Here is a 16245-nt window from a genome sequence, read left to right as displayed (position 1 = left end):
TTAGATCTTCGAGATAAAAATCTTCCTTTGAGGGATAAAAATATAAGTGAAAAGAAGTCTCTTTCACAGCAAAATTGTTATGGGAAATAGCTAACAAAGGGAAGATGTTCATAAACTTTAGGATACCCTGAAGCTCTTCAGCTTTAGCGTGGGCCTGGTGGTGAAGTTAGGATTGGCAAAGCAGCAAGGGGATCAATGTGATGTACATCAAGGATTGGAATGGAAATTTGGTGATCTGTTCTCTTTATTCAATGCAGAGGGATTCCTCCACCCCGCTATGTACCAGGAGCTGTTCTACCAGCAGTTCTGGTTCAGGGCAGTGCCTGGGAGAACAGCTAATCGTTGCATGCAGTTGGGAACAAGGACCATATCTTTTTTCAGTCTTCTCTTACATGAAGTACCCAAAGGACATCCAGAAACATGAGTAGTTCATGAATCTTCCCACTAGCAAGTTAAATTCTGCCTCATTTAACAGAGCAGCACCCAGGCTTCAAATCAAGCATGTGCTGAAACAGTTTACTGCATCTGGCTAATATGTCTGGCAACTCATAAGGTCAGACCCATAGGTGTCCCTAAAGACATCCAGCAATGCAGGCACCACCTGGCTAAGAACTGTCCACTGGATGGATAATGCAGTGTGATTGTGACCCAGGAGACCTGGGGTTTACTTCCGCTTCTTCCACTAGTCACCTGGGAAGCTTGTTGATCTGTGCTTCTGCTGCGAGGCTTCAGAGTCACTGATCCCCTTCCAGTGCATCCTGAGCTCTGCTGGTAAAAAACGATGGCACCAGAGCATGGTTTTGTAGTGTTTACTCATGCTCCTTACACAAATCAAAGCAGTAAGTGTGAGTGTGAGGTCAGTGAGCAAAGAGCAGAAATAGGAACCAGGGAAAGAAACCACTTTCTTTCCAGAACCCTAGTTGTAATCTTTTCCTTCCTCTTTGTGACTGATTTTTTTCTTTGCAATTTTTCCTCCTCCTTCCTCATCCCTAATTGTCATCTGGTCTCCTTTTCTAGGAAAACCTCTTTTTCGTGATGGAATACCTCAATGGAGGAGATCTCATGTTCCATATCCAGAGCTGTCATAAGTTTGACCTTCCCAGAGCAACGTAAGATGTTACTATTGCCTTTTGGCTTGTAAGTCACATGCATGGCAGAAGCAAAGAGGGCAGCTGGGGACACCAAAGCTCTTAGTATTATCATTCCCCTTCTGCCACTGTCCTGTGGGCATAGCCTTGGGTGAATCACTTCATTTCTTTGTGCCTTGCCCCATCTGCAAAGTGAGGATAATGCTTGTGCCTTACACTGGACATCGGTGTGAAAGCAGAACCACTCTCAAGGCCAGCAGCCTCCAAACAGAACAAAACAAGTGCACAGGAGATCATTACCCCGGCTGAAAGACGGGCTTGGAGCAAGTCACTTCCTCTCTCTGTCCTTTTTCTCCTCCCACGAATGGCTTTTCAGAGCACATCCATGCAGGTGATTTCAATTAGGCGTGACCTTGCTTTGCATTCTTGGTCAACCAGGGAAGCTGTTTCTTTTAGGAAGTGTTACAGACGCTACTACACCGACAGCATTGCTTCTGTGTGCAATCTCATCCTTTAGCCTACAAGCCAGGGCTCTCCTTCCAGCCTGTCACCTGGCTCCCTGATTTTGCTCTAGCCACAGGATAGTCCACTGAAGATTTCTTCAAACCTGAGAGCCCAGCTGGTAGAAGTTGTCTCTTAGGTTGCCCTCTTTGCTGGATCAGTTCTTCCAGCATCTGCTGGCAGGAGTGTGGTGCCTGAGAGAGACCGTCCAGAGGTGCTAAGTCTCCAGTAACTGTAAAAAGCCCTGAGCATGACCATTTAGGTGCCCCGTAGATGAGGATCGTGTTAAAGCAACCTATAGGTATCTACTGTGAATAACCTATAGGTAATTTACCTAGGGTTGCTGCAGGGTTGTACTGGTTGGGTCCTCGCTCGGTCCAGAATTGCAGGCCTCAGAAATGACATCATGCACCCCAGCTTAATTACCATTGCAGAAACCCCACAGATGTCTTCTCAGCCATCTCTGGAACCACACATCTTTCTCTTTACAACTCTGGGTAGCCCACAGCTAAGCTGCGGGCCCTGCTCAAAATGAGGTTCCCAGTCCAGTGACGAGAGGCAAAAGCTATTGCTTGGTAGAAGTAATGGAAGGCACACACTTTTTTCCCTCTGAGCTTTGAGGAAAAAATAAAAAAAAAATAAAGCCTATCAAAAGTGCAAAAGGTAAATTTAAATGAAAAAATTAATACACCAACAGAGAATTAAAAATTTATTTAGCTATGATTAAAATAAATAGAGGAATTAGAATAAATTAAAGGTTTTTTTTAAAAATCCTTCTGCGAGGAAAAGGTATTTTAAAAGTCAACATTTAAACCACTACAGGAATTAATTTTTATTTAATAATTAAAACTAAGCCCCTTCATTTCAATCAGTATTTAATGTGAAGATTTTTTTTTTAAGCGTTTGCACGTTCAGAATTAAGCTCCCAGGCCAATGCATTGAACACTGGGAGAGCAGACTTTACAGCCCCGGAGGGGTATACAATCCTGTGTTTTCCTTCATTTCTGGACAGAGCACTTTCACTGTTTAGTGGTTCTTCAGCCCCATGCTGATTCTCTGCAGCAGAACACTTTTTTATCCCGTGAGCATAAATGTGTTGAAAACACACATCTAAGGCTCAAAAAGATTCCACGGAAAGACCACCAAGCATCCAGCAGCTTGTTCACGTCCTGAGTAAAACTTCAAAAGCACATTATAAGTCTGGGCACCAAAGAGAGGTGTTTGACAAGCCATGGAGGTCCCCCAGCCCCGTTCTCCACCTGCCTGTCCGTGGCCAGGACTGCTCAACGGTTTGTGCAGCAGCTACTGAATGTGGCAAATCACAGCTGCTGTTTCGACATCTAAGGCATTAACTGCAATGTCCACTTTGCAGTCTGTTGCATCACTGTAAATCATTAGTTTACACTAAATACGTAAATAAGAGGCACAGACACCACCCACTCTGCCTTCCACGCTACATGGACAGTATCTTCTGGGGTAGGCAGTTGGAGCTGGGTTTTTCGCTCCACAGCTGATTTGGAGACATCCTTGGGCACTTAACGGACGTATCCTCAGAGAGAGTTACATATCTAAAAAAAGCAGCTAGCCACATAGTGTGGTTTTTGGAAGCCCTGAAAATGAGTAAGCTCTGAGTCCCAACCATTTCCCAGAGTGGTTTCAGTAGGAGTTAGGCTGCTAGCTGGGTTGCGTGCTTTTGAAAATCTCACATCATCCATCAGTTACATGTAAAATCCAGTTACTCCAAACCTTCTGGAGACTTGATGAGATTTTGGCTCCTGAATCAATGACCAGCCTTGGCAAATGTCACCTCCTCAGGAGTACTGTTAGTTTCGGTATTTTGGGGTCTCATTGAAAAGGTGTGTTGGGAAGCATCTGTTCTAACTTGTGCTTTCTTCACTCAGGTTTTATGCTGCTGAAATCATATGTGGGTTGCAGTTCCTCCATTCCAAAGGGATAATATACAGGTAGTATTACTTTTCAGTGTCTCATGTGCTGAACCTTTTCTGTTTTCCCTGCAAGTATTGATTGTACCTGACAGATTGCTCCTTGGGCATACTTACTGGTATTGCGGTTCTAGGCAGATTTCGTTTTTACAATGTCTGGCTGTTTTATTTTGAAGAGAAAGTGTGGGAAAAAGGCAGTTTTGAGCCGTTCTTAAGAATTCAATCCTGTTTCTGTTGACATCAAAGCAACTCCTTTGATGTTGGGGCATTTACCCTGAGTCATTCACACAGCAGCCAGCATAGGCACCCCATTTAAGCTTTCTGTGCACAAAGGTATATAAGGTCAAGCTAGCTGTGAGAAATTCAGTATGTCTGCTTTGCTAGCTACCCTGGGACAGTGGTGACAAGCTTGAGTAACAAGATCAGGAAGGCACAGGAATATATGTTCATTTTGGGGTTACCAGCAGGCCTGCTGTGCACAGATCCATGGGGAGGTTTCAGGATTCTGGTTAACGTATGGGGTGGGATTCATCTCACCTACCACCATGAACCTGAGCTAGTCACCCCAAGCTGTCTTTGTAGTAAGCAGAGAGAAATGGGATTTTTTACGTAACAGTTCATCAGATCTGCGTTACAGTGAGTCGACTTGTGTCTGAGAAGTGCCCGTTTCTACCAACGGGTGCTAAAGGGAGCCGACGGGGCCTCAGTCAGATGTTGTAGGTAGCTACGCTCAGATGGAGGATTTCTGTCCCAAAGTTGCTGGCATGAACATAATCCATAAGGCCTCAATCCGTCAAACCTTGCAAAGGAAAAATCCCTTACTGTAAAACTGCCTATTCAAAACTTCCACGTGACTTCCCTAGGACCTTCAACGTTAGGCACGGATGCTTCAATCTAACACACAAGGATTGTGTTTCAGACCTGTATAAAAGGAAAGAGGCAAGATGGGAGTGATAGGGGCTGCAGATACCAGACCATGGTCTGCTTTCCGGTGCATGAAATGAGTAACTGAATTTCTGGAGAGCTTAACTCATCTTCTTGGAAAAGTTAGTTACTACATTATAGCCTTTTGTAAAATCAGGGAGCAGACAGATTGTCACAAGCAAATGAAAAAGCTCAGTAAACCAACGATGTTTGCTGAAACTGAAATCAGCTTATTTCAATGTTTGTCACGTAGGATGAGCGCTAGAACAAATACTAGAAGTGAATTGCTTGTTTACCGTCTACTCTCCCATTAAAACTCAAGCTTTGATTCATATAAACCCTCCTGATTATTCATTGTTAGTACTCATGTGGGAGCAGTTTATGGTGTTTATTGACCAGTGATGGTGATTGCATAAACATGAGATCAATATCAATAGCATTAAGCTAAGATGATCTCTGGGGTCTCAGTGAGTCTCTGGCTCTAATCATTATTCTGGATGACTGAAGGGAAATATTTTTGAAAGTGCCCAAATCACTTAACTGTGTCTGTTATTTTTACTCAGAGTTCTTAGAAAAGTCGATTAAAAATAACTGTAGAATATCTGACTGGACTGTTAACACCGCTTTCTGGTTATAACTGACATTTTTATTTGAAACTGCTACACCAGTGGTGTGTAGGAGTTAGTATTTGGTTTCAAGGTGCTGCCATGCGACAGTCTGGGTCAGAGTATGTGCCTCATCAATATGCCCTGTTTCCCCCTGAGGGCATAGAGATCATGGGAGCCTGGAACCATAGCCCTTGTTGGAAAACGTGGGCTAAAATGGGACAGCTGGACATAAAGTAACGTGGTGATATGAAGGAATAGCTCACTCCAGGAGTCGGTGTGGCTTTTACTTATATATCAAGCTTTGATAGAGAAGACTGGTAGGATAGCCGGTCCTACTCCTTTTCCCTTTTTTTCACTGAAGACAATGATCATAAGATCAGCTGAGAACTGAGAACCCTCAGTATCTCAGTCACAGATAACTTACACTTAGGAAAGTGAATGGAACTCATTTTTAAAATTACATCCCTTGTGATGTGGTAAAAGTCATGAATCCAGCTGTTCTGCCTCACGCACCCACATTTGGGAATGTTGGCTTAAATTTTCATGAATGGGCCCAGGGTTCTTGACAGAAACTTATGCAATCCCTGGAGCCGATGAGTTTGAGACTCATCAAAATAATGGAAGTGAACTGTAGGTAATGGGTTTGTTTATTTTTCTTCGATATCCCAAATGAATAAAAGCAGTGCTAGCAGCCAGAGATTGATCTCAATGGTATAACCAGAATAAGTCATTCCAACTGGGAACAGTGAGAACATGAGTCTCTGCCACCTTGGTTGCCTCTATATTTCTTTTTGAGCGATGACTCCCACTTTTTCTTTGGCCGTAATCTAGCAGCAAGGAAAAATTGTGCCACGACAGCAGTTTAGTGCGTAGACACCATGAGGTCCTACACTCTGGTCAGGACCTAGCTAAAGTGAGATAGGGAGCTTTTTTCCTGCCATCTTTCCTGCAACTGTAGTCGATCATCTCAGGAGCACTGTGCATTAGAAACGATCTTCTCTGAGGGAGTCAGATGGTCAAAAAAAAAAAAAAAATCCTAAACAGTTGTCACCAGTGGGGTAGGTATATAATAGCCGGCTGGTTAGAACTATTGCCCAAGGTGTGTAAAATGCGTATTGGCTGTGAATCAGTGGAGCTTAGAAAAGACTCGTTGCCTCCTCAGTTGTGGACATAAGCAAATGTTAGGTTAAGGTGCCTTAGAGGCAGAAGCAGTGATTGATATCACCAGTCAGACAGCGTAGGAGCATGGGTGCTCTGAGACACAGGTACTCAAATTCTTCCCACATCTCACGTGAGGTGGAATATAATTGATACAAACATCACCCTGGGTCATTCTTTTAATGAAAAGCAAAACGTTTTGGTAAGATATAAAGCACATAACACAGAAGCCATGCCAGCCTCCCTTTTTTTCTGCCTCTTTCTCTCTGTATCCCTATGCTTCTCTCTTCTTTCAGAGATTGCTACCACATAGGGATCTCTCTGTTCTCTGTCAATGGCCATGATTCATCGGCTCACTTACTTTTATTTCCTTCTGTACACGTTTCTTTTTTTTCTCTTTCTCTGGGCTCTTTGCTTCCCTCAGCAGCTCTCAGAGCCTGAAACCCCTGACAACAACTAGGCAGATATATGTGAAGTACTTTGTAAATCCCCAGGGTTCAGATAGCACAGCACAGGAGTGAAAAGGGGGTGGATGTTCTGCTGATGTCCAGGGTTGTTCTGACCCTCTGCAAGCCACCCGAAGCTAGTGGATCTTTTCCTTTTCCCTCATTGTGGAGCCCACGCTGGGAGAGCTGGCAGCAGCCTCAGAGATGGTCCTGAGACTCACTAGGAATGGGGAAGTGAGTATTAGCCAGCTTAGAGTCGTTCCTGTCCTTCTTGTTCCTCTTCTCCAGGTTTTGTTAGAGCAGAAGCGTCAGCCTGGACAGAGCGCTTCTTAGCTTCACTGTTATGCATCCTGCAAGGACGCTGCTTTTCGCAAATGTCTCACGCAAAATCTTCTCCAGCAAAAAGAGTGCTGGGGGGAGGAGGAAAGGAGGAGAGGGAAGTCCAAGAGACAGCAGCTCCTGCTTTAGCTCTCGGCATCCCTCTGTAAATACAACGCATAGGCACTGCACAGATGCAGGGAGCAAATTAAGGACCGTACTCTACTAAACTAGCTTGTGTTGCTCCGTAACAGTTCAAAAGAAGGAAGTTTTCTCTACCTTTTTCTTCCTCCACAGAGACTTGAAGCTAGACAACGTCCTCTTGGACAATGAGGGGCACATCAAAATTGCTGACTTTGGGATGTGTAAGGAGAACATGTTTGGAGATGCGAAGACGAGCACTTTCTGTGGGACTCCTGACTATATTGCTCCTGAGGTAGGCGTGGGGTCCAGGGAGGTCAGCGAACTTCTGTGGCTGAGACAGAGAATGTACGTTACGAGACGACGGTTGGTCAGCAGTGGTGGAGGGTGGAAAGTGTAATAACCTGCTTTTGAGCAGTTCCAGGCTAGAAACTGGATTTCAGTTTGACTGCTTCAGAGCCCGCCTTGCTGTCTGGCTTTGCACATTTGTGTGGCTAATTTGCCTATTGTGCAAATGGCCCTGGGAAACAAGTGGTGCTGGGCATAACCAAGAAACAAAATACTTAATGGAAATCCAGTCTGCGCCATGGAAGAAGCATCTCCAAGAGGTAGGCCCTGCAATTCGGGAACAGGAACAGTACAAGGAAAGGGAAGCATGTTACTTAGCTAGCTAACAGTAGGCCTCCATGTCTCTGTTAACCTGTTCAGGCTCCTTTATAGCCGATGGGGTGCTCTGGGTCATCTCATCTCATCCTAATATAGAAAATAGAGAAAGGTGGAACAAAATGCCCACCTGGACCTGATTCTCTCTCCTTATTGATTAAACACCTTTTGGATGGAGAAGGGAGGCAGAGCCCATGATAAGTCTGAGACAGGGCTTTGTCTTCCCTCTGGGATGTGCCGCAGTGCTTGAGCAGGAGTGAAACCAGTGAGCACGGGCTTTCCTCTCATCCAGACGGATTCTTGTCTGGCTGCAAACAGAGCTGGCATCACCCATCGCGGAAGTCCTCCCAGAGCCGAATGAGGCACTGTGCTCTGAAAAGGCTTGGCCATCCGAGGCATAGCCTTAAAACTGAGCACAAGTTTAAAGGTCTATCTAAATAATAACAAAAAAAAAAACTAACAGCTACTTGTAAAGGGGATTGAGATGGTCGGAGACATAATCCTGAAGGAGTTCACACATGCTGATTGTTTCCTCCTGTGGGCCTACGTTGTTTCTTCAGCAACCGGTGGAGATGTGTTGCTATCTGCAAGACAGCTAGGATTGGACCTGCTGACTCTGGGCTCTGCACTACCCTGGGATACCTGCCTCTGCTTTGGCTGTGCAAGGTGCTGGAGCACCTGATGACATGCACCCCAGAGGACATGCCTCCGCAAACTGCCTCCAGCCAAAGGAGGCTCTAAATTTGGAGGCAATATGGTTGTATCAGGGTCAGGTTGTGCTTGAGCTAATGAGGGCAAGGCAGAGCCCATAGCTCGGCATAAGATACTGCTCTGCCCTCAGGAGTCAGCGTATTTGTGCTACGCGTGAAGACCTGTCCTCTGAGGCTGGGGCTTGCCCAAAACTCCATACAGGTTAGACATACCAACAGGTGCTCTTTTGCTTCCCCAGTTTATATCTGCTGGTATTTGGTGGAGAAAAGCTGAACCTGGCCTTTGTGTTGCCCCGTGCAATAAAGCTGGGTAGTCACAGACACCAGCCACTAGCTTGTACACAGCAAGATCTTTTGCCCTTCCCCGTCTTCCCTTCCCAAGCTCTACTGCACAGGGGGCTTGTTCTCATTTTCTTTTTCTAGTGCATGTGGATATTTTGGACTAGATCCCTCCAGAAAAGAATAAGCTCCCCTCACTGGTGAAATAATGTAATGACAAATCTCACTGTGGATAGACTTTGACTAGTTAGGTGGCAAACTGAGCCGAAGAAAACATTTTTCAGCTCAGAGGAGAACCCAAGCGTCCTCCATGTGTCATGTCCAACATCACTCTGAAATCTATTTATTTGCCCTTCAAGATTCCATTCCCTGATTTTAGTGTTTTCATGATGGATATTGGTGCTTGCCAGCTGGCTTTTAAAGCTTTTGTTATTTTCCTCTGCACTACAATTCATTGATCTTTTACTGCACACCAAGGGCTCAGTTCAGATCTAGGTTACACTACTACTGACAGGAGGGCGGGTCTCTTCAGCGTGTTGGATTTCTGTTGCCTAAGAGCAGGTGTAAGTGTGTTCTGCAATCAAGCAGCAATTATCTTTCATCCCGCTTCCATATTCTTTTATTTAAAAAAAAACACTTTTTTTTGCTCGTCCTAAAACAGAGCCAAGTGCTAATGCACTTTACTACATAGAAGAGAGAGAGTTTAAAATAGCTTTGACATTTCATTTCTGCAGCATCGTTTATTTTAGAGATTCAACCAGTGCATATAAAACATTTTATCTCCAAATTGAAAGCACTGCTAGAGTTTATGGATCATCTCTCCTGCCAGAGGTGGAAGCACTGGACTTTTTTCAGTATTTCACTATAGCTGCTAGCACTGCAATTTGTTACAGGTGCTGCACCTTGGCTACAGCCGTGCAAATAAGGGGACTTGGGGTCAGTTGACAAGCAATTTTTAATTTCGGAAACAATATTTAACCAAAAAAAGAAGAATTAACCTCAAATGAAATTTCCGGAGTTCGTTTATTTTGTCCTGAGAAATGCAAAACTAATAAAACTTTTCACAGACTGCCATAAACCATTCAATTTCATTTTCTAGAGATTTTGTACTTTAAGAATAAGACCTTATAAAACCAGTATGCCTTTTCAGAAGGAAAGGTTGGGACGATTTTGTTTATAAGCTGCCCGGAGGAAATGTATTAGGGAGTTGATGTTTCCTGTTTTTTTCCCCTTCTGTGTAAAACATATTGCATATTTTGCCCCTTATATTCAAACAACGTTTGTCCTCCTCTTAAGGCATTTTGGAAACAAATCTATTATTCTACTCTGCATCAGCTTGGACTGAGATTTCTCAGATTAAGGCCCTGTTTTGCTAAATGCTGCATGTATACCAGAGGAGGATTCTTCTCACCTAAAGCGAGCCATGTAAAAATGACGCATCAGATGAAATCTTATAGTCCTGTAGGAAGACAAGCATCTTCAGAGGACAAGTCATGCCATTTTAGCTTAGGTGTGCAGGTGGGTTAAATCGCCCTTTAAATGGCTCGTCTTCCTCCGTTGACTATAGAGAGACCCTGGATAACTAGCTGAATAAACGCATAACTTTTAGGTGGTAAAAGAGAAGAGGAACCTGCACCCAGGTGGCAATCCTAAAGCATATACAAGCAGTGCAGGCAAGGTATGAAGCAAAACAGTCAAGAAGTGACTCAGCCGTGTCTATGGTACCTCAGAGCCAGGAGTGAAAATCTCATCTCTATATCATGATTCTTCAGCTATCAGCAGTTTCATATGCACTAATCTGGATAGGTGTTTTCAGTGGAATTAAACCATCTCCATGGTTTGTTATTGATATGTACACAGTGACTCTAACATAGGGGCTATGGCCTGAAGAGGAAATATCATGGCTTAAATTTAACTGCTCCCCTCTCCAGCCTCAAAATTCTGACAAGTGCCTTAGAGATTGCAGCCATCACGTTTGCCTTTAGACATCTGCAATGTAGACGCCTATATATGAACTTATTGTCTGGATTCCTTGATAGCTGAAGGACGCAAATAGGTCTTTTTATTTTACGGCAGACAAACATTTAGCTGCATATCTAAAGCTGAACGAATTCTTTCCTTGACTATAAAAGAATCTAATGATAGCTGGTTAAGATCTAAGTATCTCCATAACAGATATCTAAAAGTAGGTGAGGTGAATTTCCGAATTTTACTCTCCCAGAAGGAGGTCTGAGAGGATGGTGATTATGGGGCCAGGCTTTTAGAAGAGAAGAGGGGAGGAAGTCTCTTCTTAGGGGAGGAAGTCACTTCTGCCAGCACTGCCTGGCTGTTACACACTGGATGTAGCCTTCACTTTCCAGCTGAAAATAGACTGACTGAGACCAAGCTCCAGTTAGTGTCCCTGTCAGTTCTGGTATTTGACCTCATTTTGCATCCCATCGTCCTAAATGAGAGCTATGCCTTTAGAAGATCTGCAGCAGGTTGGACTCTCACTATTTGCCTGACAAATGCTGGACGCCGTCACATACGCCTTTGTCTCGTTGTTCCCATAAGGACATCCGCACTGCACCTCATTGCTGGATCACAGCATCTGTAGCTGTGGGGAGGGAGGTGAAGGAAGAGGGATGATTCTGCTCCGTTTTATTGCTTAGGCAGTTTTCAAGGAAGAAGCAATGTTTCCTAAGGTCCTGGAAGAGGAGGCATATTTTTAGCTAAGCTTGCATTACTCTAGAGAAAAAAAAAAAGATTAGAATTTAGTTGATCATAATCCTGGAAAGGTGTCAGACCTATATTCTCTTCTCAGCTTCTCAGCCACAAACTCATTTTCTTCCACATAATTGAACGGTTTGCAATAACACAAGGTTTTGTTTCCTTTGTATTCATAGTGGAGAGAAATTATCCCCTTGCCTCATGTTGTCCTGTTCCTTTTAAATGTGATTTAGTGAGCCTCATTTACCTTAGGGAATAGCTTGTGAAAGTACAAATGGGGATTATTAAGTTCAAGTTCTATCTCGCTGCTTAGAACAGTTTATTATGCATCAAACTTTTCACAGTTCTGCTGAAATTGAGTTCTGTTGGAAAAAGGATTTGGGGTACCAAGGAAGACTGAATTGTGATTTCAGGATCCTCAGATGCCTTATTCTGTGTGAAGCAAAAACATATCTGAAGTGATAGAGGGGGTTTGAACTGAAATAGTTTTTGGTTTGGATCGCAGTGGGGTTGCATTTTTACAAAGATGTTTGAAGCCACTGAGGACATTGTTTAGAAGCGGGCACAGTTTGGCCATGTTAATTTCTCAAGATGTCAGATGCTACCAGACGCTCTTAAAACCAAAAGCTGTAAATGTTTGCACAATGTAGATTTTGTCCAGATAGGGATTGAAGGAGTCATTCTGGCCATTTCTGTGATCCTATTGTACAGAAATGAAAAATGAACAGCATTTTCCCTGAATCTCTAATTGGAGATACATACCAGTATGGAGGAATCTCAATATGGCTCGAGCTGTGTTAGATTTTGTCATTCTCTCCACAGAAAGCTTCAGTGAGGACATTTTAGAGCAGTCAAGCAAGCAGGGTGTCCAGAGAAATGATATATGACTCTGGGGTACAGCTCATGGGTACGCTGTAAAGCTTGTTCAGGCAGTTCTGAACCCCCAGCACTGAATTTGCTGTCAGGGAAAAATGAAAGTTTGGCCTATCCTCTATTTCCTACAGCAGAAAAAAGCATTTTGCCTGGTATAACATGGATGCAATGGAAACTCAGGTTGATAGTGGGGAGAAAACAGCTTATGAAAAGGTATTGAGAGGACAGATCAGCAATCATTTTCTCATGTTTTTCCTGGGGTAGATTTTGTTGGGATAGAAGCACAGCATTTCCACCAACTGACACTCCTAATACACCCTCACACTGTCAAGCCTGCAGTTTTGAAATACAGTTTTAGTTAAATGCTGCCTAGGCATCTGACTTCTCTTTCGACAGTGGAGTTCACAAGCCTGATTTGGACCATTAGTAAACTTTAGAGAGCAGGCAAACGATGACTTGCATCGCTTCTGTGGTAGCCAAGGATTTGTTAAATTAACTTAACAGTAACTGGAGAAACATACAGCCTGTTACCTGTAGTCCATAGGACTATTTTGGCACCCAGGGGTGGCTGTGATTTGAGCTTGCTGGACCGCAACACATGCACCATTGGCTGTGGGCAGGTTGACCCAGTACGCACTGCAGGGACTCACACTGCAGGGACACTGTGCTCTGGCTGACCCTTTAGGCAGGGAAAAGCACCTCTGCTGTCGTTCTCGGTGCAAAGCAACTGTTGGAGGGTCAGAGCCCGGCCATCCTTCTGAACTGGAAATACTCACGTCAGACATTTTGTGTCTGCCTTTGTCACTCCTCTCTTTGGGCAGATTTTGCTAGGGCAGAAGTACAACTCCTCCGTTGACTGGTGGTCCTTTGGTGTCCTCCTGTATGAGATACTTATTGGCCAATCTCCTTTCCATGGCCAAGATGAAGAGGAGCTTTTCCAGTCTATCCGCATGGATAATCCGTTCTACCCTCGCTGGCTTGACAAGGATGCAAAGGACATTCTGGTGAAGGTGAGAATTATCAAATATCCAACATCTTTTTACCAGAACAGTCATCTTCATCTGTTCAGAGAAACAGCTTTAGCGTGATAAGACCAGAAGGAGTCACCTTCCTATATGTGGCTCTCAAACCACAAGTTTTGCTCAGGAGGGCTCGGATGTTTAGGTATCACTATAAAGTGATAATAATGAAAGCATTCAAAAGCACTTGCTCCAGGAAGACCTACCATAGCAAACTGAGATTTCAGATGTGCTTATGGGCCATACAATGCCATCATTCTGCACAAACAACTTGCACATCTGTTCGTTAGGATTAGAAATGGTAATCGTCTTTATACCAGTCACTAAACTTCTTTGCTTAGCAAAAAAACAGCTTCTCCATTATAGGATATTCTCATGGCCAATGACCCTGTAGAGTTAAACATTCAGACCTGCTTAACGCCTTTATCATCAGAGCAGAATTTAACCTGGGGAACCTGCACTGCTATGTAATCAGTTGTCTGTAGGATACTTCAGTTTTGATGAGGTCATAGGTGCTTTTCCCACAAAGTTTACTAAAATTCAATACCTTTTTTTTTTCAAATAGGCCTTCAACTGTCCATACATCAGATTCCTTTGCCGCTACTTTTGGCGCTAGATATTTATATTTATTCTTTGTTGGGTATTAATGATTGTTTGCTTACTGATGGCCAAATGGAGTAGCAGAAAGCTCTTGTCATACGTAAGGGGATTTTGAGATGACCTACAACAGTAGCTAAGTGCTTTTGAAAATGTGCCCTTAGCTCTGAAGAAGGGTATATTGTTGTATTCAGGCCACCGACTATCAGGTGTTGCAGCCATTCATCTCCACTGACCTTAAAGGGATTTAGGACCTGACGCTCTTAAGGCCAGCTAGTTCGGAGGCCGCAGACATTTTATTGCAGATCTAAAGACAGATCTTTCACAATTCACATGCACCCCTACAGCAATATTTCAGCACTACATCCTACTCACAAATATCTGCAAGAGCTCGGGAGCATTTAGCACTCCTGAAAATCTTAGCCAAAAACAATTCAGTTGCTTCTGGAGCCAAATAGCTCCAGCGTCATCCTAAAAGTGTCTGTGACAACACAGGATGTACTAAGGTGAAGAGTGGGCCAGACCTGCACTTAGCTGATGATGGAAACATATGCCTCCAATTCTAGCTTTTTCATGTCTTTACCAAGATTATTCCTCCACAGGACTTGTAGCCTGCAACGTGCAGCAAACACAAACTACCTGAATTGGGGATCTTTTGACAAGGTAGACAGATGTCCACGTCTGAGCTAGTCAATGGAGAGAAGCAAGCACTTCTGGGTGTCTTTCATCTCATCTGTAACTGTGTAAAGGTCAGATGATTTGCACCTAAGTTTCTTGTTCGTCTCCTTTTACTATAAGGGAGTCGTAGGTCAAACACTGAGCACTCACATCTAAAGGCGTAGGAAATGAATCCAACCCCACACAGGCCAGATTAGTATTTCCACACATGATGCTCGTGTTTCAGCCTTCTCGCAAGAAATCACCTGCAAAAGCTTGCAAGTGCTAAAGAGAGATATCACATATGTAGTTGCCATTTGCATGCTCAGACACACATGCTGAGGGCTTGGCTTGGCTGCCAATGCAGCACATTTGTCCTCTCACTCTTGCAAAAGAAAGATATGGCTGAGATCTCTGGGTTTTGGCATGTTAGGCTAAGAATTTAAACTAGTTCCCCAACCGGTAATGCAGTAAGTAAAAGAGTAAAAGAGTCTTCACACTTGCGTCAACCTTGCTTGAGTTTGAAGTCTGAGACCGTATCTGGTATAACTGTCCCGATCGATAACAGTGTTATGGATAAAAGAGGAAGGTAATTCTCTTTCTTCAAAATTCTAGCTTTTTGTGAGAGAACCTGAGAGAAGACTGGGAGCAAGAGGGAACATCCGCCAACATGCCTTTTTCAGGGAAATAAATTGGGAGGCTTTAGAAGAAAGAAAGATGGAGCCTCCTTTCAAACCCAGAGTGGTAAGAATGCATCTCCTTTGATTTTCACATATTGATGCCTTTCATTCCAGAATCATTCATTGCCAAAATATTTATACCTTCCAACATATGCCAGCAGTAGGACAAAGCAGGGCCCCCACAGTAATATTTTAAACCCCTTTACTTAGGAACATTGTCCAAACTCTTCAGAAATGGATCTTTAATGTCGGAAACCTTCATTCCTATCTGGACTCAGGCAGTCAGTGTTTTAAAGGTGGATAAATGTCTGTCACACTGGAATGAACAGATTAAGGCACAAGTTAAGGTTTTAAGAGTGCCCCACACTTTCAGGGTCAGCTTCTAGAGTTGCTCTGCACACCGAGATTTCTGTCTAAAAGTAGATAGAAGACCTTGGTTTTAGGTGGTGAGAATGGAAAATGTTGACTCTTACATTAAATTGTTGCATGCCAGACTGTGTGGTATGTTGTGTACATCAGATGGGAAGGGCTGAAGCCATCTGCAATTTCAGTCTACCAGCATCTTAGTCCTTGTACGGTTGCTGGAAAGATAATTGTGAATTATGTATCTCTGTTGGCTGGGTTGCCCGTCATGGTCATCATGACTGCTCCTTTCTGAAGGCTATAAGGAACCCAGCTCTGGCATCCCCAGACCTGAGAAACCATTAAGTGCTCATCGCTTTCTCAGGCACCGTAGCAGCGGTGTGGACACCACTTGAAACACCTTCCCGTAACCGCAGAGGTACAGCCCATTCTGCAGGGGTTATCTGTCATTGCACTGCAGAGAATACAGAGAGAAAACCAGTTCAGGTACCCAGGTGGTCTGCTAACTCAAGATGGCATCCATCTTATTATTATTAATAATATTAATTTACTTTGATAAATGCACCAT

The 16245-nt window shown here is 43.7% G+C and overlaps 1 protein-coding gene across 5 annotated transcripts in view; it reads left to right on the top strand.

Moving 5' to 3' along the window:
- PRKCQ (protein kinase C theta) overlaps positions 1 to 16245 on the top strand; it is a 66123-nt gene that overhangs the window by 47144 nt on the left and 2734 nt on the right. For all 5 annotated transcript variants that reach the window (XM_068957868.1, XM_068957792.1, XM_068957952.1 and 2 more), the window contains 5 exons: positions 1018 to 1109; positions 3491 to 3553; positions 7284 to 7422; positions 13183 to 13371; positions 15250 to 15378. In XM_068957868.1, coding sequence (XP_068813969.1) covers positions 1018 to 1109; positions 3491 to 3553; positions 7284 to 7422; positions 13183 to 13371; positions 15250 to 15378 — 612 coding nt within the window. The remainder of the gene's footprint in view (positions 1 to 1017; positions 1110 to 3490; positions 3554 to 7283; positions 7423 to 13182; positions 13372 to 15249; positions 15379 to 16245) is intronic.

The sequence above is a fragment of the Struthio camelus genome, chromosome 1, assembly GCF_040807025.1.
Source record: "Struthio camelus isolate bStrCam1 chromosome 1, bStrCam1.hap1, whole genome shotgun sequence".
In the NCBI taxonomy this organism is placed as follows: Eukaryota; Metazoa; Chordata; class Aves; order Struthioniformes; family Struthionidae; genus Struthio; species Struthio camelus.
This window is presented reverse-complemented; position numbering and strand designations above follow the sequence as displayed.